We start from the raw sequence: 21,865 nt of genomic DNA, 5'->3' as shown, positions 1-21,865 counted from the left end.
AAGGCCTAGGCTCTGTGGTTTAACCCACGGTGCCACCCGTGCCCCTGCTGAACATCCAACTGAAACAGGCCTCCACCTACCAAAACAACTGATCACGCCTGCCTCTTGACAACTGCAAAACTCATGTATTTCGTGCTTCCCAGCACTACCATGGTATAAAAACATGGATCATTTTCACAGCAATCCATAGATCACCAGTGCCCACAGGTGCATTCTGTAATTTGTTTTCACCCTTTGTAAAAAAAAACTAAAAAAAAAAACTCAAGAGATCTGTGTCTTGGATCATTTGATGTTCACAACCATTGAATTTGGTTTTTTTAAAGTGTGTGAGAATACACACTATTTTAGGGGAGGGAAGCACAGTAAGGAGAAATGGGTAGAGAAATGATGGGCTGCTGGTGGTCCCTACAAAGTTCGGCAAGCCTTGATAACATGTTACTGACCCGTATAAGGAACTGTGCTCTAATCCCATTACTGCCATGGTTAACTCAGGAATGTTCAATGCGAGTTACTTTCATAAGGCCAAGTACACTGGGTTACATGCTACATGCTTCTCCTGGGCAAACCTCTAGTGACCTTGAAAAAGCCATGCTCATGTGATGTAAAAAGGACCTGCTGGATGAGAAAAGGGCAACCAAAATGATCAAAGGGCTTTCTATAAAGAAAGGTTGCAGCGTTTGGAACTGATACGTTTATAAAATTATACATCCCCCTAATGAGGCTGATTGTTGGAGGATCCCTAGGGAAGCCAACATGCAGAAGATGAGCTCAACAGCATTCACCCACCAAAACAAAGTCTTCTTCAGCAAGACTTGTTCTATACTCTCAATAATTTTGATAAATTTGTCACTAATCATGCTTTCCCCCCAATTTATCGGAACAGTCCTTAAACTAGCCTGTAGTTTTCTGCATTGCTTTTTAACATAGCACTGCCTGCTTTATAGTCTTCTGCTATGGAAGCCAATCATATGTTTGCTATTGTAACATGTGAAGCACTTTAAACTAGCATTTGAAACACTGCAGGAAACTAGTGTTAAATGATTCTAAGGCAAGCTTTAACAAAATGGTTTTGAACACTTAAAAAGTTTTAACTTTGAGTATGCATTACACCCCACCTGGCTCTCTCATCTCATGCCAATTTTCCAGCCACCCCGTTCCTCCTCCCATTAAGACCTCAAATCTGTTGCCCAACGCTTAGGCACCATTTACAAGGCAGGCCTGCCAAATACAAAAAATACAATTTAGAATGACCTGCTAATTGTCCCAGCTTTGTTCTCCTTGTTCAAGTTTTGCATCTACCACAGAATATCCAAAGCAAATGCATTTATTTGGACATGTGTTACATTTTGCACAGCAGAAGCTATGATTATACAAAAAGCAAACATATCTACAATTTAGGAGACATCCAATATGCCCTATTACTGATGCTGAACAACCCAACCGGTTTTTGTTCTGAACAAAGTTGCAATTCACAAACTGAGATTTTATAAACAAAGCATTACACAATGAACATTTAGTCTTCATTGCTGGTTCTCTAGTAGAGAAGGCCTGGATGTGCTCTCAGTCAACATGACAACACACCCACCCAAAATAATATTTTTACATTACATGAGAAAAATGGGTACCCCCATCTTCACCATTGGTGAGCATTGAATTTACTTTTTAAGGTCTGATATTCACATTTGTTCAGAAACAGGTTCCATACAATTTGGTGGAACTTATTCCCAAATTAATAGGTACATGAGCTAGATTTCTGCTCCATCTCCTGTATTCAAGCCCTCTGGCTCTTCAAATATCCAGGTGCCCTTCTCCCCAACACCACTCAGCTTATAACTGTGAATTTCAACACCACACAGGCTGATTTTTAGAAATGCAAAGCACATGTTCCAAGAAGTACTGTGAATGTCCCGTAAGAGATGTGGCTCTGTATTGTAAAAAGGAGCAGGAAATCAAAAACCAAAATACCCCAAAACCCAAGCCACAAGTGCTCTGGTCTCAAAAACTGTATTCCAGGTTTTTCTGGTGGTTGGAAGGCAGCAAAAATAATTTCACAGAACATCCATGCCCAAGTTATATGGGAGCATGGAATCATTGAGGTAGCGGTGCAATTGCCACTTGCATGGAAAGAGCAGATGAGAAGCAAATTTGTGTGTTCCTCCTTCCACATCACCTGCTGCCATTTTATCCTGTTCTTGGCCCAACCAAGCGAGCACAGGCAGGTGAGATAGCACGGCTGCCACCACCTTTCACAATAGGAGAAATGGCAAGGCTTGCTGTACGCAGCATACTTAATGCAGCTTGCAGAAATGAATGCACATGACCACAGAAGATCTGCTGTTGTCCTGCAGAGCTGATGGGCTATATGCAAGCGGAGTGTGATCGTTGGAGGAAAACAGGGTGTGCAACCGGGGTGGGGGGTGAGTGGCAGGATGTGCTGTTTAACTATAACTATAAAGGATGCATTAAAGGCACAGAAGGAAACTTAACCATTTTGCACCACTGGGCATGAAACCTGAAAGGAGCATCAGTTACAAGGCACATATTTCATGGAGGGTAGGGTGTCAGCACTTCTCAGCACCTTCATTCTTCCTTAGCCCAGGCAGCAGCACTTTTCTTCTCCTCCTGGCAAGGGACTACAGCCTCCATATAGAACTTCTCCAATTTTGATGCAGTCGTATCCCAGAAAACAGGGTCGAAATCTACAGGGGCAATCGCCGTTTCTTTGTTGGTGTGGACCACCAATTCTGCCTTTGGGAGGCCAGTGACGCCCATCTGGACTTGCAACTGCGTGTAATATTGGTGGTTCTTCTTCAGAGAGTAGGAGTCGCCCACCTTCTCCAGACAGAAGCTTTTGTCCTTGCAAGCTTCCGTCACCGTCCTATCTCTGTGTTTGTAGGGACACTTGACCTCCAGAACGCCCAGCTCTTTCCCGGTATCTGCGTCTTTGATAATCCCATCGGGGCTGGCAGCCAGCCATGGTTTCCTTTGGTCAACGAAGAGGCCGCAATCGTCCACCTTCACCGCTTTGTTAATCTTGCTGGACTTGAGGGCCTCGTACGCCTGCACCGCTTTCTTCTCGTTGCGGACGCCCCAAGACATGGCCGGGGTCTGCACGCCGGAAGAAGATTCCACCACACGCCTCAGGTATGACTGAGGAATCTCGGAGCTCTTGCCATTCACAAACTTGCTGTTGGCTATCTGGGGAGCTATGGATGCTGTGATGCGGTTTGCACGCTGCTTGTACCATTCAGGGTTAGTGCGCTGGCCCCGGGTTCCTTTCTCTATTTCAGCAACCTTTTCGGCAGAGAGAGGGGAAGGGAAGTGGCTCGCTTTACCTTGGGCTTTGCCCTGAGTTTTGCTAGCCGTCTGTGTCGGCGCTGGGCTGCAAGCAGCGGGACCTACAGAGGCTTCAGTAGCTGCAGCAGGGGACTTTCCTCCTCCTCTTGCTCCTACTGTGGGGGTCTTTGCTCTTGCTCCACGGCCACTCTTTGTGCCTCCTTGCTCACTGCCGGATGCCGATGTGGACCTTGCCTGGTAACTTTGCCCTGTTCCTCTCGGACTTGTGGCACTGGCTGGCTTTTCAGCCACCCCCTGTCGGCCACCATGACCCTTCGCAGCAGGAGCACTCTGAGTTCTGCTGCTGGCAGGTACCCTTCTGGATGAGGCAGAAGATTGTGGGGCTGCTTTTGGCGCCGTGGCAGCAGGTTGAGGAGAGGGTACATTGCCAGATGTATTCCTGGGCTTGCCCATTGCTTGAGGGAGTCAGGTTCTGTGAATCTGGGAGGCTGGGAAAAGAGAGAAGCGGAGAGGGAGATTAAAAAGCTTGCAAAATGACACCTGACAGACAGCTTTGTGTCCATCAAGACAGCCTGGTACACTTCAAGTCAGTGTTAGAAACTGGGATAGAAAAGCTAGGAGCCAAATGGCTTCCGGTACCTGGGCTGTGGGAGCCAAAACAGAATGTCTACTCGCCGCTTTGGGGGGGGGTCGCTAACACTTTTTATTTAAGCATGAATTAATATGCAATTCATATAAGTGTCACAATTTTAGAAGAAATTGTTAATATGTGTTTAATTTGGTGTTTAAATAAAAATATTGGTACCTCACGTCAGTTTTCAAAACAGGCCACTCTTTATTGTTAAACTCCTTAACATATTGTCTAACCTTAACATATACTTTGAGTTTTAAAATCGCATGCATTTCAGTAATCCTTGAGTGTCAGCCAGGTGCAAAAAATGGTACCCATTTTTGAGATACTTGAAAATGGAGAAACATTTAGGTGCAAAATGCGCCTGGCGCCCTGCTAATTTCAAATTCTGCTTCAGGTGTTTTGGAATATAACCCAAATCAGCTTCTGTCAACAGGGCCAATGGTAAACATGTCAGCAAACATGTGAATCTGAATGTTGAAAACTTTAAATGATACCTGGGGGAATAGTTTATGATCAATCTTTTAAGTCAGCTTCAATTAAACCAGTCAATCAATACAAAATGTATGGATTTGGAGCACTAAGATGCTTCTCTTTAACTTCCTGTTGAATAATAAACTTTATTACAAAAGTGTGAGGACAGATGTTTCCAAGTAGGAAAAAACTGTCTGAAAGGCTAACACATTTTTTGTACCATGAGATTCACAGGATTGAGTCAATTTCTTACATTAACTTTTTCAGACTTAAGCACTAAGATTCTGCCCAGCAGGTTAGAAGACTACTCTGTGGTTTAGTCAGATTTCATGATGAAACCAAATTTTGGCATGCAAGATCCTTCATTTATAGCCTTCAGAACAGCAACAATTAAATTGTTTCCTCCTTCCATAGTCTGAATTCTATCATCTGTCAGGTAAGAAATGCCAGCACAAGCCTATGTCAACTTTAATCTTTAAGCCTAAAGAGAAAACCCCTAATTTGAGAATGGAATGCAGAATTCACTTGAGTTGTGAGCCAAGTTTCTCAACCATAATGAAGCCTTAAAAGTTTTATTTTGAAAAACTGACCTGTTCTCAGGCCTCTGGGTAAAAATCTGGCCTCTGAGAAGATATTCTTATCCCACTAATTGGAAATGAGCTCACAAGAATCAGCACCTGCATTATCCAAATGTCTGATGTGTTCAAGGTCAGTGTGCAACTAGGGAAAAAATTGCTTTGTGTGAAACGGAAGGATCTTAGTATCTAGAAGCTTCCTGATTAGATAGCTGGGGTCGCCCTTGTTGCTGTGCTGTTTAGGATTAAAGACATATTCATTTCCTTATCTTTTGCCTCACAACTTTTGTTCTGGACACCTGTCTGGTTCCCTGTTTTCCTCTGGGCTCAACGGCGGTGATGGTTTGTAGGCAAGTTTTTGTTTTGTCTTATAAATTTTTAATGCTACTATTTAAATATATATATATATAATCTACACCATCTATTTCTGTTGTTTCTTTGGCTAAAGCCTTGAGTACTGAATTGAGTTCCTAACTTCTTAAATCATTACCTACTGAACAATTGTGTGGGCTCAAGGGACAGAGAGTCTGATCTTTGAGCTCTTGTCCTTTGAATCCTAAGTAGCATCCAGTAAGGTTCTGGGAGTCTCCTGGCCCAGACTAGTTAAACTTAAGGATTGGGACAGAATTATACCTTGCAGGGTTGGTTTTAGATTCTGGTTATTTTGCTACTGCTAAACACGAGTTAGTCCCCAAGTTTTTGGGTGCTGGTCCTTGACAACTGCTACTTACACAGTTGGTTATCTGCTCTTCCAAAGATCTTAGCTCTCATAATTTGTTCTGTTCTAGCTTGTGAATGCCTCTTGTGGTCTGAGACCCCAAGGACCCTATGAGAGCTAAGGAGGACTGATCCGGAATAATAATTGGAACAGAGTAGCTTTTTTAAGAATACAGCAGGGAGCTCTTTAGTCTGGCACAGGCCTCATTAATACACACATGCGTTTGCTCCAAAGCCTTTTCTCTCTCTTTCCCCCAGGGAAAGAAGATAAACCAGAAGTTATGCATACAGCTGTACGAAGGTAACAAAATAAAAGTTAGCGTGTATTAATTTCAGCTGGAGAAAAGATTAGCCTGGGGAAGAAGGTGGCAACACAACTTTCATCAAACAACTTTCAGCAAACTGGGGGTTACACACACACATTAGACTGAGTAACACAATTTATCATAAATGCAAGTCAAAAGAAGCAGAGCAAAAATATTAGCAGTCCTGTCTTGAAAGATTTCCATTAAAAACAAGGTATTTGCCTGATTGCTAGTCAACAAAGCCCCATTCTTAAAACAAAATGGTCTTTAGCCTTCTGAAAGACAAACTAGCCTGGTAGGCATCTTTAATCCCATTCCATAACAATGGTGCCATTACAAAGAAGGCCATGCTCTTTATAAATTCGTCTTCCACAAATGGTTCTCAGGGCAGGGTGCCTTCAGGTGACTTTATTATGTGGGGACACTTACGGGAGGGGCCAAAAATGAAATTCAGCACTTTCAATTGTTCACATACTGGTTTGAACAAATAGTGTTCCAATTGCAGTCTGTGAGCTTCTGAGTTAAACAGAACCTTTTCTCTGGGTGCATGTTCCAGAAAACTAGAAGGGTTGGTGGTGAAGAAATAAGTTTCTGGTGAACAGATTTAGGGGGGGGGGCTGTAGGCTGTCATACAACAGCTGCTGAATAGGAGTTATTCTACAATATTGTTAAAGGTGAAGGAGGCCCTGTCCTTTCTTTGCATCTGGCTAACGGTATTTCTTGCCCAAACAAAAGTTGGGCACTTGCTACAAATGAATCTTTGTACATTATCCAGTGAACAAGGCAATAAATCAATGAAACAAAATGAAGGCAGGTAGTTTGGGGACATTTGCAGAGCAATCCTTTTGCGTGTTTACTCAGAGGCAAATTCAACAGGGCTTACTCCCAAGTGCCCATTCCAGGGTGCTAAATACAGGCAATGTGAGGTTTCAAGTTACACAGTGTCTCCCCTCCCAACAAAACTAAAGCGGGGGGGGGGGGGGAGAGAGAACACTCACTATAAAATGCACCCTTATATTCTGTGCTCAACAAAACACAAACATTTCTCATGTGGTGGGAGGAGGGGAGCAGAGACGAGAGATAAAGGATTTTTTTTCTTTTTGTTAGCAAAACTAGAGATTGATTTTGAAACCAGAGCTCCCTTGGAAGCCAAATCAAAGATGTGGTCACGCTGCTTTACCGCTTCTCTAACAATCAACTTTCTTCATTCATATTCCACTCATATTGCCTAGACTCTGAGCAACCATGTAAAATAATTAAGAGTTGCATCCAAATTTAGCCATAACCCCCCAAAAACGTGATGCACACGTTACTTTAAATATAGTTTTGGGAAGGTTTAATGTAGCAGCCCTTTTTTATGCCGTAGACTCGCCTGTTGGCTGCAATCTTAAACCTACTTAATTGCAAGTAGACAACCCACCCCACCAGAAACCCAAACACAGAGAACGTCACTTACTGCACCACAGGAGTACACAAGCAGCAAGCGGATCCTGAATGGAAAACAGCGTGCATTCACGGAGCAGTAAGAAAAAACCCAAAGGGTGGGATCTGGGAAAAGGAAACTGAATTCGAAACTGCTCTCAGTTCCTGAATTATCACAGTGACTAAGCAAGCTGATGAGGCATGTCAGGGCACAACACTTTTGCTCTTTGTTCTGGCAGCATGCAAGCGAATAGAAGCAAATCGCCATTTACACCTTTCTTAAAGTTTGCACACCTAGCACATCTAAAAGAGGAGGCACGCAGAAAGGCAACATCTGATTAAAGGCAAAATCCCATCAAAGAATAGCTCTGAGGACAATTATTAGTAAATGGAAGGAAGGAAAAAAGATTTAGAAGTTTGAGGCAAGAGCAGCTTTGCTGGAGCAGACAGCCTTCTCTATCCAGTCCAGTAATCTGTTTACCACACTGGCCAATCAGATGCCCTCTGAGAAGACAAAAAGGCAAAAGCATTAGGGGGCATACTACCCCTGTACATGGAGGCTCCATTTAGTCATCATCATCTTCTTCCATGATCACAATAGCAGTAAAGAAACTTATCCTCCATCAGTTTGTCTAATCTTCCCACCCACTTTTCTAAGCTGGCCATCATCCCATCCTGAGGAAGTGAGTTCCACTGGAGCATTAGGCTGTATGAGAAACCTTGGTTGGTTTTTTCTGAATCAGATGGTAATGTTATAAGAACTTTAAGGTCTTAGATATATAATAAATGTTCATAAATGTACCAAGCAAACACGTACATAAAAATATAAACCACATGTCTGAAGCAGCACAGGAAGGCAGTCCTGAAACCATTTTAACTCCCAAACTGACCAAATGTTTCACTGCAAGGGGGGCAGAAATGGAAAAAAAACCTTCCCATTGTCTCAGGAATTAAGTAATTACCATTTCAAAGGAAGGGCCAGACTACCAGAAAAGGCAATCAGATAAGGCAACCTAGCAGACAGGAAAAACAACAACATTCAAATTTCTGTTGTAGACCGCCTTTTCTGTGATGTAGGTATGATGTTTGTGAGGGGTGGTCTTGGGTTACACCATTTCTGGAGCTCCATGGCAGGGAATTTCAAAATGGATACAATAAGGCCTTGCACACCATTGTTCAAGGTCCCCCTCCTCCTTCTGTTGCAACAGTTTAATAAAGATCAGGCTGCTTTGCTTCTCAATATTCTCAGGTTGGCCTCTGTTCTTTTTTCCTACCGATAGGGAACCCAAGTAAGGACTCTATATGGGCTCTTGGATACCCCATAAGGGAAAAAGGGCAGATTTTGTTTACAACACTAATAAACTTCATAGGGAGACTCCTAGGTTTTCTTTTTTCAAAAAACAACCACAAGTCCGCCCCCTTCTGTCCACCATAATTAATTTTATAAAACACTATTATATCACCAACCATACTCAACTCTTCATTTTTCTTACCAAAATAAGTAACAAGCATTTCCTGTAGGACACACAGACCAGCCCTGATATTTGGGCTGCTATTTTCTGCAACTTCCCCAGCTTAAAATATCCTTAAAGAAAGGAAGGCTGCCAAACTATACACAATACTACAAATACAGTCATTCTTTAAATTTATTTTATTAGACAATTACTACATGTGACCAAAGCACACAGCTGAAACTCTTTTAGCTGAGTCACTCCCCACAACCCTATTAAGCTCCAAAATTCCAGAACATTGCAGGAAAGAGAGCAAAGTAATCCAACTTTTTTATTAGCTAAAACAAGGATTCCCAAACTGCAGAGTACTAGTGGTCTGCACGCCTCAATAGTCATATTGATTTTAACTGCATTTTTATCACTTCTTTTCCAATATTCATACTGTATTTTATTGTATTGATTTGAATTCGGCGGAATGCAAATTGAAATAGAATTAAAACACATTAAAAGAAATAAAAGCAGTAATAAGAATACAATTAAAAAATCAAGCTGCATCTGGCACAGCACATTACAAATGCCCACAACTAGCAAAAAAAAAGCCATTTAAGCGATGTGCCATGGCTACCAGCAATTTTCAAGTGGTTTGTTGCAGAAGTTTGGGAGCCACTGAGTGAAAGCACTTGTGGCCCCCTTTTAGGTCAAATCTCTCCGAAACCAGCTCACAACAGGAAGTTGTTTAGGGAAGTTTTAAATGTTTGATGTTTTGTCATGTTTTTAATATTCTGTTGGGAGCCACCCAGAGTTGCTGGGCAAACCCAGCCAGATGCACGGGGTATAAATAATCAATTATTATTATTATTATTATTATTATTAGCTTCACATGCATAGCAAGGACATTATACTACTAAGAGATTTACATACAATGCAATGCTTTGAAATGATCCGAGACTCAAATGACCTTTCTTTCACTCATCATCCTGTGAGCCAGTCTGCAGTACCCCTTCAGCAGAGATGTTTGTTCGTGTAGCCAAAACCCTTATAAAGAAAATTAACAAAAATAAAATAAAATACACACTTAATTTCTCTGTCAAGCAAAAAAAATTGATCCGCTGAAGAACTCAACTTGCTCATCCCCACACGTTTCTCCTTGAAGGCAAAACAGACTACCTTTTCAGAAAAGAAGCGTGTGTGCACGTGTTTCTTTGCAACGAAAACTCCCACATATGCATTTATACGTCTTTGCAGCGAAACTCCCACCTTCTGAAAATCATATATGTGTGTGTGTGTGTGTGTGTTGCAATAGGAACCCCCATCTTTTCAACACACACATTGTTATATTTTTGCAACAAGAATTCCCACCTTTCCAGAAAATTATATATATTCTTTGCAACAGTAACGCCCACCTTTTAAGATACCACATATACTGTATATATACCTACAACCAAAACTCCTTCCTGGAGGCGAAATCAAAAAGCGCGCGCTCTTCCACCACGTGCGCAATAATCTTTTACCTACCCGGGGCGCGCTTCCAGTCTCCGATGAGCCTCGTTTCCGGCAGCAACCCGAGACTGATAAGCCTCCGGCTGTCGTTCCCAGAACCCGCGCCGGAGATGAGGAACGCCCGCGAAGGCCCCGCCTCCGCTTCCGCGAGGGCCCCGCCCACAGGAGGAGGAGGGCGGGGCGGGAACCAACAGATTCGCAAAAAGGAACAGGTCGGGGCCGCCTCTGGTTTCGTGCGTGCGAGCGTGCGCGCGCGCGCGCCGCCAGCCTGGGAACGTTCGAGGCGCGTTTGGGCGGGAATTCGGGAGCAACGGGCGCGATTTGGCGGTTATTTCCCCTCAAGGAAGCGGTCAGAGGCACGGTGGTTCATGGCCAGTGGCATGTGGTTCATTCTCCTCTCACGTTTCGAAATAGGGCAGCGACGACAGAAGGAATCCCAATGGAAAGGGGCCTTAAAGGCACAAAAATTTGAAATATGCCGCTATTTTTATTATTTGTATTCGCTTCACAAAAAAAAATTATACACGACCCTCAAAGAGGTTTACGAGAGATAAAACAGGAAAATCAAGAAAAAATTCGCAGCCACACTTTTAAAATACGTTAAATTACTCAGGTTAAAATTTAGAGATGTTTCTCACTCTTTTTATTTTTAAAAAAGCAAGTTATGCCTGTGCGCCTCTTTGGGAGGAGGGCATTGCCCTGAAAGAAGGCAAAGAAATACTTGAAATAAAAAATTCTGAGGAACGTGGGACAGTTGGGTCTCCACTACTGCTAACTAAGGAAACACAAACACAGTTTGCCCAGCAAAGGGCATTCCACAAGGGGTGAGCTGCTTCCCACGGGTTAGATCCCTGGAAGAGAAGGAGAGGTATGTTTCACAAGAACTGGGCCATCCTAAATGTATTCATCTGTAAGCTCTAGGAATGTATGCGGTGACAACTGAAGCGCGCATGCCTTGTTTTAATTCTCAGTTTATGGGTTATGATTTGTATGTGAGAAATGCCTTAAGTCAGAAGTCAAGCAAAAGGAAGTGGGAAGCTCAATGTGCCACACGTGCTGCAATGCATTTCAAATGTGCCTGGTTCTGTGTACAGTGGTACCTTGGGTTAAGAACTTAATTGGTTCTGGAGGTCTGTTCTTAACCTGAAACTGTTCTTAGCCTGAAGCACCACTTTATTAGCTAATGGGGCCTCCTGCTGCCGCCACGCCACCGTCAAACAATTTCTGTTCTCATCCTGAAGCAAAGTTCTTAACCCGAGGTACTATTTCTGGCTTAGCGGAGTCTGTAACCTGAAGCGTCTATAACCCGAGGTACCACTGTACGCGGTACTTGATTATATGCGTGCAATTCAAATATGTGCTGGATTATAAATATTAAACCCAACTACTTTTGCTGTAAATGCACATTAGATTGCATAATTGGAAATTAAAGGTGGTACTGTATTCAGCTAACTTTTGCTCAGAGGCCTGGATTCAGATAATGAGTCTCACTGGGAAACTCCCCATTCCACCCCAAACCGGCTGTGGGGTGGTGGTGGTTGGGAGAACTCCTAAAACAGCACACAAGGGTAGGAGACGGGGGGGGGGGTGGTTCTGTCTGGCAAGTCAAAATGCTTGCACTGATGAAACAATTGCCCTAGCACTATATTCCTTCCAATGTATACCCATTGAAATCAACATGACTTAGGTCCAGTTACAGATAGGTAGCCGTGTTGGTCTGCCATAGTCAAAACAAAAAAAAATCCTTCCAGTAGCACCTTAAAGACCAACTAAGTTAGTTCTTGGTATGAGCTTTCGTGTGCATGCACACTTCTTCAGATACCTGGTACAGTGGTGCCCCGCAAGACGAAGGCCTCGCAAGACGAAAAACCCGCTAGACGAAAGGGTTTTCCGTTTTGGAGGCGCTTCGCAAAACGAATTTCCCTATGGGCTTGCTTCGCAAGAAGAAAGCCCATAGGGAAATCTCCGGGGACCTCTTTTAAATGCTAGCGGTGGGGAGCAAAGCCTTTCCCCCCCCCTCCGGCCTTCAGAAGAGGTCCAGGAAGGCCGGCGGGGGCCGAAAGGCTTTGCTCCCCACCGCCAGCATTTTAAAAGCAGTCCGGGATAGCAGGGAAGCGCTTCCTGCTATCCCGGATGGCTTTTGAAGGCAGGCGGCGGGGGGGGGGACAAAGACTTTTGCCCCCCACCGGCCTTCAGAAGAGGTCCTGGACCTCTTCTGAAGGCCGGTGGGGGGCAAAAGTCTTTGCTCCCCCCTGCCTGCCTTCCGGGAGAGCGGAGAAACGCAGCGCTGCGTTTCTCCGCTCTCCCGGGAAGGCAGGCAGGGGGGACAAAGACCTTTGCCCCCCGCCCACCTTCAGAAGAGGTCCAGGACCTCTTCTGAAGGCCGGTGGGGGGCGAAAGTCTTTGTCCCCCCCCTGCCTGCCTTCCCGGGGGCTTTTAAATCGCCCCGGGACAGCGGATAATTCCTCCACTGTCCCGGGGCGATTTTAAAATGCTGGCGGGCAGCAGCGAAGGCTTCGCGGGCAGCAGCGCTGCCGCCCGCCAGCATTTTAAGATCACCCCAGACAGCGGAGACGTCTCCGCTCCCGGGGCGATTTTAAAATGCTGGCGGGCGGCAGCGCTGCTGCCCGCGAAGCCTTCGCTGCCGCCCACCAGCATTTTAAAATCGCCCCGGGAGCGGAGAAGTCTCCGCTGTCTGGGCGTGATCTTGAAATGCTGGCGGGCGGCAGCGCTGCTGCCCGCGAAGCCTTCGCTGCCGCCCACCAGCATTTTAAAATCACCCCGGGAGCGGAGACGTCTCCGCTGTCTGGGGTGATCTTAAAATGCTGGCGGGCGGCAGCGCTGCTGCCCGCGAAGCCTTCGCTGCCGCCCACCAGCATTTTAAAATCGCCCCGGGAGCGGAGAAGTCTCCTCTGTCTGGGGTGATCTTAAAATGCTGGCGGGCGGCAGCGCTGCTGCCCGCCAGCATTTTAAAATCGCCCCGGGAAGTCTCCGCTGTCCCAGGGGCTTTTAAAATGCTGGGGGACGGCAGCGAAGGGTTCGCTGCCGCCCGCCAGCATTTTAAGACCGCCCCGGGACAGCGGAGAAGTCTCCGCTGTCCCGGGAAGGCAGGCGGGGGGGAGCAAAGACTTTCGCCCCCCACCGGCCTTCAGAAGAGGTCGGGGGACAGACTGTCCCCGGACCTGGTCTGAAGGCGGTTTCCATAGGAACGCATTAATTGATTTTTAATGCATTCCTATGGGAAACCGTGCTTCGCAAGACGAAAAACTCGCAAGACGAAAAGACTTGCGGAACGAATTAATTTCGTCTTGCGAGGCACCACTGTATGACTTAGGTCCATTTGTTTTAGTGGGTCTACTCTGAGTAAAACTTAGCTGAATACCACCCAAACAGTGCCAGCCAGGGTTACCTGCCTTTTCCCAGTTGCCACACACAGGCTGCTGTCTTGTTTAAGCTTACTTGGGAGTAGGCCTCCATTTAACCCAATACGGTACTGTAGTATCTACTATTGAATAAAAATGCATAGATTGCTCTAAAAATGCCTTGTGCAGAAGATGTATTTTTCTTGAATTACTGAAGCTAATCTGGCACAGCTAAGGCTTCAGAAAGAAACATGGTCGCTAGAACATGCAGGTGAGTGATAGCACTATCCCAAGCACAGGATGCTATCCTACACTGAATCTGACCCTTGGTCCATCTAGCTCAGGACTGTATGCACTGACTGGCAACAGCTCTCCAGGGGTTTAGACATGGGCATAGCCAGGTTTTTTGTTGTGGGGAGGCAGAACTTCAGTTTGCTATGTATATTTTTTTTAATTGATGGAGGGGCAGCTGCTCCTCCTCCCTGCGCTCCCCTTGGCTACGCCGATGGTTTTAGTTGAACCTGAGAACCTGCATGCAAAGAAAAAAGTCCCATATAAAAGTAGCCATATTTAGGCTTCCTAAATGTTGGATGTCTCACATCAAACCTTTACAGCTTCCCTGTTGATGCTATTTCCTTCAAACTGGTTTTTTATGGTTAATTTTTTTTTGGTAAGCCAAAGGTAAGATGTAATATATTATTGACATGTCTCATATTCAGTTCTATTGGCTGTTTATGTCTGCAGGGAAGAGTCATCACTCAGTAATAAAACACTTGCTGTGAGAAACTATGGAGAGTGGCTGGCAGTTGGAGCACCCTAGACTACACTAGGTGGATCAGTGACTTGACTCGGTAAGTGTATAAATTTATAAATCAAATCAGGTCTGTTCTGCTCACCTCAAGTTATGATTACAACTGGAACGTATGCTCTTCTGGGCGTTGAAAGAATGGTATAGCCAGATACATAATATGCACCTTTGTTATCCATGAAAATCTTTTAATAAAAACAAATTTAAAAAACAAAACAAAATATCATCACAAAAAAGTGCAAAATATCCTACTTCATTCATTCTCAATGTTAGATAGATAGATAATTTATTACGGTCAGAGACCAGCTTATAAAACACACTTGGGGGTACAGTCACAGAAGGAAAACAAACAATTAAAACATTGTACAACAATAAATTTAAAAACAATGTACAACAATAAACTACTGCAGGGAGCTGACGCAGAGTCACCCATAGAACAGAGTTTGGGGGTTTTATTAACAAACTAGTTCGAGTTGGGAGATGGTCTGCGCCTACAGATCTGTACACAGAATCTAGCGACCATCCAGGTCATCTTCTGATCTTTGCCTAACAGGAAAAGGTCAATTTTTTGCTTTTCCAGGAGGTCAGCGAGCCTCACCAGTAGGGGATCAATGGTCTTACTATATGCCTCTTCATAAAAGGGACATTTAAAGAACAAGTGCTCCAGGCTTCCTATCTCCCCCAATGAACAGGTGCAAAGTCTCTGAGCGTATGGGACTTTTTAAAAGGCTCCTTCCAGGACCAGCGAGGGCAGGGCTGAGCTTCTGGCGAGTGTAAAGGCCCTTCTTGCATTTTTAGATACGAGAAAGAAGAGATATGCTGCCGGTGCAGCTTTATCTCTCTCTGTTTCTCCAATTTTATAGTCGGGGCACCTTGAGCAGTCCCATTGTCTCTCGGTGTCTATGATTCTTTTCCTGATCATAGCTTTTGCCTGGCCCAACCCCGGGCTTAGAAAGGCTTGAGGGGCAAAACCCAGTTTCTGAAGGGTGTTCAGGACTGCTGTCTGCCAGCCTGACTGGAACTGGTCACAGAGGATCAGTGGGGCTATTCCTTGGGGGAGCAGATTCAATGCCAGCCATTTGTGGATTGATGTTAGGCAGATATAAGCCTCCACTCTCATCATCCCCATTTCTAGTCTGACCCATGAGTTTGAAACACATCTGGGGACATGTAGGAGAGCTCTAAGGAGTTTGGATCGAACTCTCTCAAGAGGGGAGAAAGCAGAGGAAGGCGGCCCCAGAAAGGATCCATAAAGGAGCTGTGCCAATGTTTTGGCCTTGTATAATTTTAGAGCCGCGGGGACGAAAAAGCCCCCTTGTGCTCTGAAAAATTTAAGAATACAGTTTGCGGGTTTTTCCGCTGAGCTCCCGATGGAGTTTATGTGAAGTTTGTTGGTTCCTGAGGCCTGTATCACCATTCCTAGATACTTATGATTTGTGACTTGTTCTAATTTGTGGCCTTGGAGTTCCTAGCTTCTAAGCGTTGTTTTTTTCTTAATTTCTTTTTCACCCATGCCCAGTTTTAGCTAACATAAAAATCATTCCTCCTTCAAACCTGTCTACCCTAGTTAGATTACTAGATTTTTCAAATAGATTAAAATTTTGTGGCATGTGAGAATTCTACCACTGAACCACCAATGCTTTGACTTTTTAAAAACAAAAACTAATATTGTAGATACTTTTTGGAAGCACACATGCCTCCTTAGTTCATCATGTGCAAACCTTTAATACACTGGATGTGGCGTTTGCCCGTTCATTTAGAAAATGTTTGAACAGGGGGGAGAGATAGGGTTAAAAATAGAGACCAATAGGAAAGCCGGAGGCGGAGCCTACCTGTGTATAAAAGGGCTTAGCCTGAGGTTTGAGGAGGAGTTGTTGGAGTTGTTGGTGGGTAGTTGGTTGGTTTTAGTGGGTTGGTTGACTGGGAAAGGCAGTTGGAGAAGCAGTTGGTAATAGAGAGACAGTTAGGGCAGTGGGTTCTTGAGTGAGAGGAGGTAGAAGAGCTAGAGAGAGGAAAATAAGACTAAGAAAGAAAAGAGTAATGACGTTTGGAATGCCAGAAAACTTTGTTTGTGTCTGAAATAAAATACACTCTTCTTTATTAATTGAGAACCTGACTGAGGCTGAAGTGATTTTACCAGGGAGGACCTGGTTGGTGGCAGCAGATTAGTGGTGTACGGGTAAATAGTCCGTGAGACGACCGGGGGCTCCGTATGAACGCCACACTATTCTACTTGATAGGGGAGAATATGTCTTAAATGGACAAACCATGCCTTCCATATAACATACACATTTATGATTTAAACTATTAAAGGTCTGCTTAAAGACAAGCTACAATAGACACCTACGATTTGTGAATTGTTTCTATAGAAGCTGGATATTATAAGGACTATTATTTATGAATTGGTGCCTCAGTTTGTTTTTTCATGTTCTTTACCTTTTCATTTGTGGGTCAGTAGGTTTTGATTTTTTTTTAAGCATGTGGCATGGGCAAGCTGTTCTGGGTGCCTTTTTGGCTGAAGACCAGGGTACAAATGCTCAAAATAATATTAAGCAAGCAGGACAATACAGACATAACTAAATTTGTAAAACAATCTAATTTGAAATTAGGTATTTGAAAGTGGAACCCCTAGCTGTATGTTGTACTGTATGTTGTTCAAAATTCTAGCTACCAATTCAGCAATGACAGTTTGTGTAATACTTCCATTCACTCTACTGATTGACTTCCTGCTTTTACCTGAATATTTGGGAAGCATTAATTGCTTACAGAACAGAGTTGCTCATTCTGTTCTGTAAGGTTTTTCTGCCTTTCACCCCATACAGTATTCTTCTTCTTAAAGATTCCTGATCCAGCACCATCTTTGAGGGTTTCCAAAGCCTGCTAATACCTCATTTTTGTGTAGAATGAGCCATTATGGATACACATTGAACTGTACTCTGAACACCTAAGAAATACATATCACTTGAAAATTTCAAGATACTGTAGTTTAGAAAAACCAAATAAAACTTAGCATACAAATCATACCAAAAAATAGAAGTTTATAACATAAAAATATTTATTATGAAAAGCAGAATTTCTAGAGAAGACACATAAAACTTGAAAAAAGCAAAGCACTCGTAGCAGAAGACTCTGGAGATAAAACTAAGCATGCAGCAACAAAGAGTGCAGGATGTCCTACGGTAAGAGAAAAGCAGGAGGAAGGCTAAACAACATTGTATGCAAGAAGTTGGGTCGAGGGAGAAGGGTTGCTCAAGGTGGTTTGCAAGCATTTAAAGTTACACCTCAGCTGAAATCTTTCAAGAGGCAGTAACTGCTGGACATGAAGTGCACCACAGGAGAGCTGCAAGTGGAATGCAACTGCAGGCTGTTCAGTTGAATTGTATTTAAAGATAGCCACGAATGGACAGGAATGCAGTATTTACAAGCCTCTGCCATGGCTTTATGACTCCCACATGCCCTCTTTCTTTATTTTATTAATCAGAGTCATATATGTCAGTTCCAATATGGTTATATCGAGTGCGATAAGCGACTCTTGTGAGACCGAAAGCGGGCCACGGACTGGAGAACCATGCAGTACATACAGAGATTAAAGAAGGAATACATTGTATACAGCAACACAAAATAACGCAAATAACTACTATAAGGATCACTAAAATCAATAAATGTTGAAACCAACTTCCATCCGGAAACCAAGAATATAAGAATTCTGATTCCAGGCTGCATGGTAGGCTTCCTTTCTAGTTTATTAGCCATGCACTGGTGTCACTCCTTTAGCACTGAAATTGGTCACTGTATTTTCCTGTAAGAGAACAAGAGCTATTAAAAGTGAATTTCAATGTATATTGACAGTTTGGATATATGCCCCATGATTCTTTCCTTTAATTTGAAAACAAATGGGGGCAGGCTCATGGAGGGTCAAGTGTACTGGAGGCCAAAAAGATTGATTAGGGGATATAATATTTGTAAATCGAAAGGATCCATTGACAGGCACACCATGAAGCATTATGCCTGAATGGCGGGCAAAAGGGGGCATGTGCATACACAGCCAGCATCTAGAAGCATGCAAGAAACTGGTAAACATAATCATATCTTGTACAAAAATATTATCCCTCCAAATCTTATGATAATTTTCTCCCTTAAAAGTCTTATTCAACAACGCTGTTCTTATAGTTCGAGAGTGGCTGAGCCGTGGATGCTGCCAGCCAGAGTAGGATTCTGATGACAGCGGCTTGCCAGCTGATAAGGTGAAATATGGTGGTTTCAACTGGACTGGGTTGTCTGCTTCTCTTCCTTGTATAACGGTGCAGCAAAAAATGGCAAGGCAAATGGTTAGGAAGGCAAACACTGCCAGATGCAGCTCGTGTGCAGCACCTCTAGGTGGTGTATGTGGAAAGGTTTCAATGCTTCATCCACAAAATGTTGACAAAGTGTAGGGGAGTTCCGCATGCCCTGAGGCAGGACAACCCACTGATATCGCTGGGTGGGCTGCAAATTGTTATATACTGGCAATGTAAAAGCAAACCGTTCCTGTCTGCTGGGGCCAGTGGGATGAAGATGGTTATGTGTGGCTGAAAGTCAATTGTTCAGAAATAAGCTGTTCAGAAACAAGCTGGTGCCGTTGCTGCGGATTTTTCTTTTGGTAGATGCTACCCATACTGAGGTATCGGTGATCCTGGTTTGCCACACTGGAAACATGTTGTATCGGTGGCTACAGGCTGGTTTTTATTTAACACTGCTGCTAACAGTTCTGCTTTATGAGTGGCTGTACCAACAGACTGACAAATGCGAAGCTGCTGTGTCTGTGGTAGGATTGTGTATTATCGGTCGTAACGCAGCTTTACAATCCTCATTGACATTTTCAAAGGCCAATTGTTTGATAATTATTTGTTTGGCTTCGGGATTTTCAATTTGGCGACTCACTGCTGTAAGCAACCTGTCCATGAAGGAGGAATATGATTCTCTTGCCACTTGCCTGATCGACCCCCATCTAGACTGAACACTGGTGGTCTCTGGGATTTTTCTCATTGCTTGTTTAGCAGCAAGAGCGGTGTCCCTCAAGAAGATTTGCAGCAGTGTGGCTTACACTAAAGCCTGAGCGAAGGGACCATGCCCCATCATGGCGTCTAGGACGTCTGCGAGGGTAATATTTGGATTATTCCCTCTGATTTTATGCCAAAGCCGTGGCATAAACACGGCAGGCAGTTTCCCATTCATGGGCAAACAATACACCTGCTGAAGGGGGTAAAACTGTACGTGCCAAAAGCTTGATGTCATCTGGAACCAAAAGCTGGGCTAATGTGGCTTCCAAAAGAGCCTGTGTAAATGGGGCTTGGAGTCCATTTGTCCTTACTGACAATTGCAGCTCTTTCAAGATTTTAAAGTCAAAAGGTTGGTGCTGGGCTTGAGTTCCTACTGGAGCACCAGCAGGGCACACAATGACGGGAAATGCCACTGTATCCTGAATTAAGGAACAGGCAAGTACTGCACATTGAAAAGGGGTGGCTGGTTCTGTCGATGAGAGAGTAGAATCATTGCCAGCCAGACCACGGTATTTTTGCAGTATTGGGTCCTCTGGTGAGGAACTGTAGTCCGGAGGCTTGGGGTCTGGGAGTGCTGGCAAGGCGAGTGCTGGAACAGGCGGCATCACAGCAGGCTGGACTAAAGAAGCCGGGGGTGATGTTGGCAATACAGCCATGGAGATATTTTTTGGAGTTAAGGAGCCCATGGCGTAACAAACCTTGCACCATGCATTTAGGATCCGAACACCAATGCTGGGGTGTCCGTGAAAATGTGCTCCAATCTTATCCCAATGTTTTAATTCTTAAGTTCCATCTGCAGAAAACTAGGGGCAATGCTCATCGATGGCCAGAATGAGCTGTATCAAATCACCCTCAGGAACTTCCAATTTGTTGGAGGAGAGGAGAAATTTTAAGTCTTTAAAAAATTTCTGTTGGGGAATAGACAGAGAGCTGGCCATTTTTCTAAAATCAAGATAAAAGGGATTGACTCACCGGGGATCCGAAGATGATTCAGCGCTGTGTAACCCTTGCCGGACGTAGTGAGTCGATGAAGCCGTTGAGTGAATCGAAGAACCTCACACGGTTTTCTTTTAAAATCCTCTTAGTCTGCTTCAGACTGTCTTCTTTTAGTTAGCCTCTTTTTTAAAGTTAGCCTCAGAAAGGGCACCACTTGACGGAAATCCAGCCGTCATGAGATGGTGATTAGCATAGAAAAATGACAAAGGAAGCCAGCTATATTTTCATGATGGTAAGAGCAGATCCTCTCTCTGCTCTCCCCCGATTTATTCTCCTTTATTTCTCACCAGACGCATGGCAGTTTGCCAATGTCTCACGTTACCTCATCCGGCCAAGGCTTTTATTAAACAGATTGCCATATAAGGTCATTACATTCCAATACATTGTAAAGCTCAGAGTGCTGGTCACGAGGTCAGGAGGTACCCTGCAGTATTTACAAGCCTCTGCCATGGCTTTTTGGACCATAAAGAAGGCTGATCGCCGAAGAATTGATGCTTTTGAATTATGGTGCTGGAGGAGACTCTTGAGAGTCCCATGGACTGCAAGAAGATCAAACCTCTCCATACTGAAGGAAATCAACCCTGAGTGCTCACTGGAAGGACAGATTGTGAAGCTGAGGCTCCAGTACTTTGGCCACCTCATGAGAAGAGAAGACTCCCTGGAGAAGACCCTGATGCTGGGAAAGATGGAGGGCACAAGGAGAAGGGGACGGCAGAGGACGAGATGGTTGGATAGTGTTTTCGAGGTTACCAGCATGAGTTTGACCAAACTGCGGGAGGCAGTGGAGGACAGAGGTGCCTGGCGTTCTCTGGTCCATGGGGTCACGAAGAGTCGGACACGACTAAACGACTAAACAACAACAAGCCATGGCTTTATGACTCCCACACCGGTCAGCCCCGCTTTCAACTCTGCCCCTCCACTTGCCGCCCATTTCATGCCAGGCGCTGCTTCCTGCTCTTTCCATCTTTCATTTGCTTTCCTTCCGACCTGCCCCTTTCAAACCTGCTTGCACGTGGAAAGCATCCCCGGCCCCAAATGAGCTACTACGCCGAGAATTGCTAGGCCAACGGCTGACCGCCAACAAATGTGCTTTCACCGCTGGAGAGCGCCAGCTGCTGGACATCAGGTGCTCCACAGGAGAGCTGCAAGTGGAATGCATCTGCAGGCTGTTCCGTTGAATTGCATTCAAAGACAGCCACGAATGGACAGGAACTACGCAAGGCGAAAGCTGCATGGGGAGAGCATCCAGGGCCTCGGGGGAGGCGCTTTCCCTGCGCTCTTGCTTAAA

General features: G+C 44.5%; 2 protein-coding genes across 10 annotated transcripts in view; one reads left to right on the top strand and one right to left on the bottom strand.

Moving 5' to 3' along the window:
* Positions 1-1,308: 1,308 nt before the first annotated feature.
* On the bottom strand, positions 1,309-10,509 carry LOC310844982 (uncharacterized protein). 4 transcript variants are annotated; one of them, XM_083739827.1, is made up of 3 exons: positions 10,388-10,440; positions 7,456-7,489; positions 1,309-3,785 (listed from the first exon to the last, which is right to left on the bottom strand). In XM_083739827.1, exon 3 carries the CDS (start codon positions 3,748-3,750, stop codon positions 2,581-2,583), a length of 1,170 nt encoding a protein of 389 aa, XP_083595953.1. In that variant the 5' UTR covers positions 3,751-3,785; positions 7,456-7,489; positions 10,388-10,440; the 3' UTR covers positions 1,309-2,580. The 4 variants fall into 4 exon arrangements, with proteins under 4 accessions (XP_083595953.1, XP_083595952.1, XP_083595955.1 ...); XM_083739826.1 differs by lacking the exon at positions 7,456-7,489 and having other exon boundaries at positions 10,388-10,509; XM_083739829.1 differs by lacking the exons at positions 7,456-7,489; positions 10,388-10,440 and adding an exon at positions 10,312-10,361.
* A 78-nt stretch (positions 10,510-10,587) lies between these two features.
* VWA5B2 (von Willebrand factor A domain containing 5B2) overlaps positions 10,588-21,865 on the top strand; it is a 196,646-nt gene continuing 185,368 nt past the window's right edge. For 2 of the 6 annotated variants that reach the window (XM_083739167.1, XM_083739156.1), the window contains exons 1-2: positions 10,648-11,240; positions 14,479-14,585. The gene's annotated coding sequence lies outside the window, so the exon portion shown is untranslated. Of the gene's footprint in view, positions 11,245-13,895; positions 14,006-14,478; positions 14,586-21,865 lie in introns of those variants that run through there. The other 4 variants (XM_083739165.1, XM_083739157.1, XM_083739163.1 and 1 more) reach the window with 4 other exon arrangements.

Source organism: Podarcis gaigeae (genome assembly GCF_964106915.1).
Source record: "Podarcis gaigeae genome assembly, chromosome: 5".
Taxonomy (NCBI): domain Eukaryota; kingdom Metazoa; phylum Chordata; class Lepidosauria; order Squamata; family Lacertidae; genus Podarcis; species Podarcis gaigeae.
This window is presented reverse-complemented; position numbering and strand designations above follow the sequence as displayed.

Bases quoted from the DNA above. Each gene is read 5' to 3' on its own strand.
- LOC310844982 (XM_083739826.1), bottom strand. From the start codon at position 3,750: ATGGGCAAGCCCAGGAATACATCTGGCAATGTACCCTCTCCTCAACCT.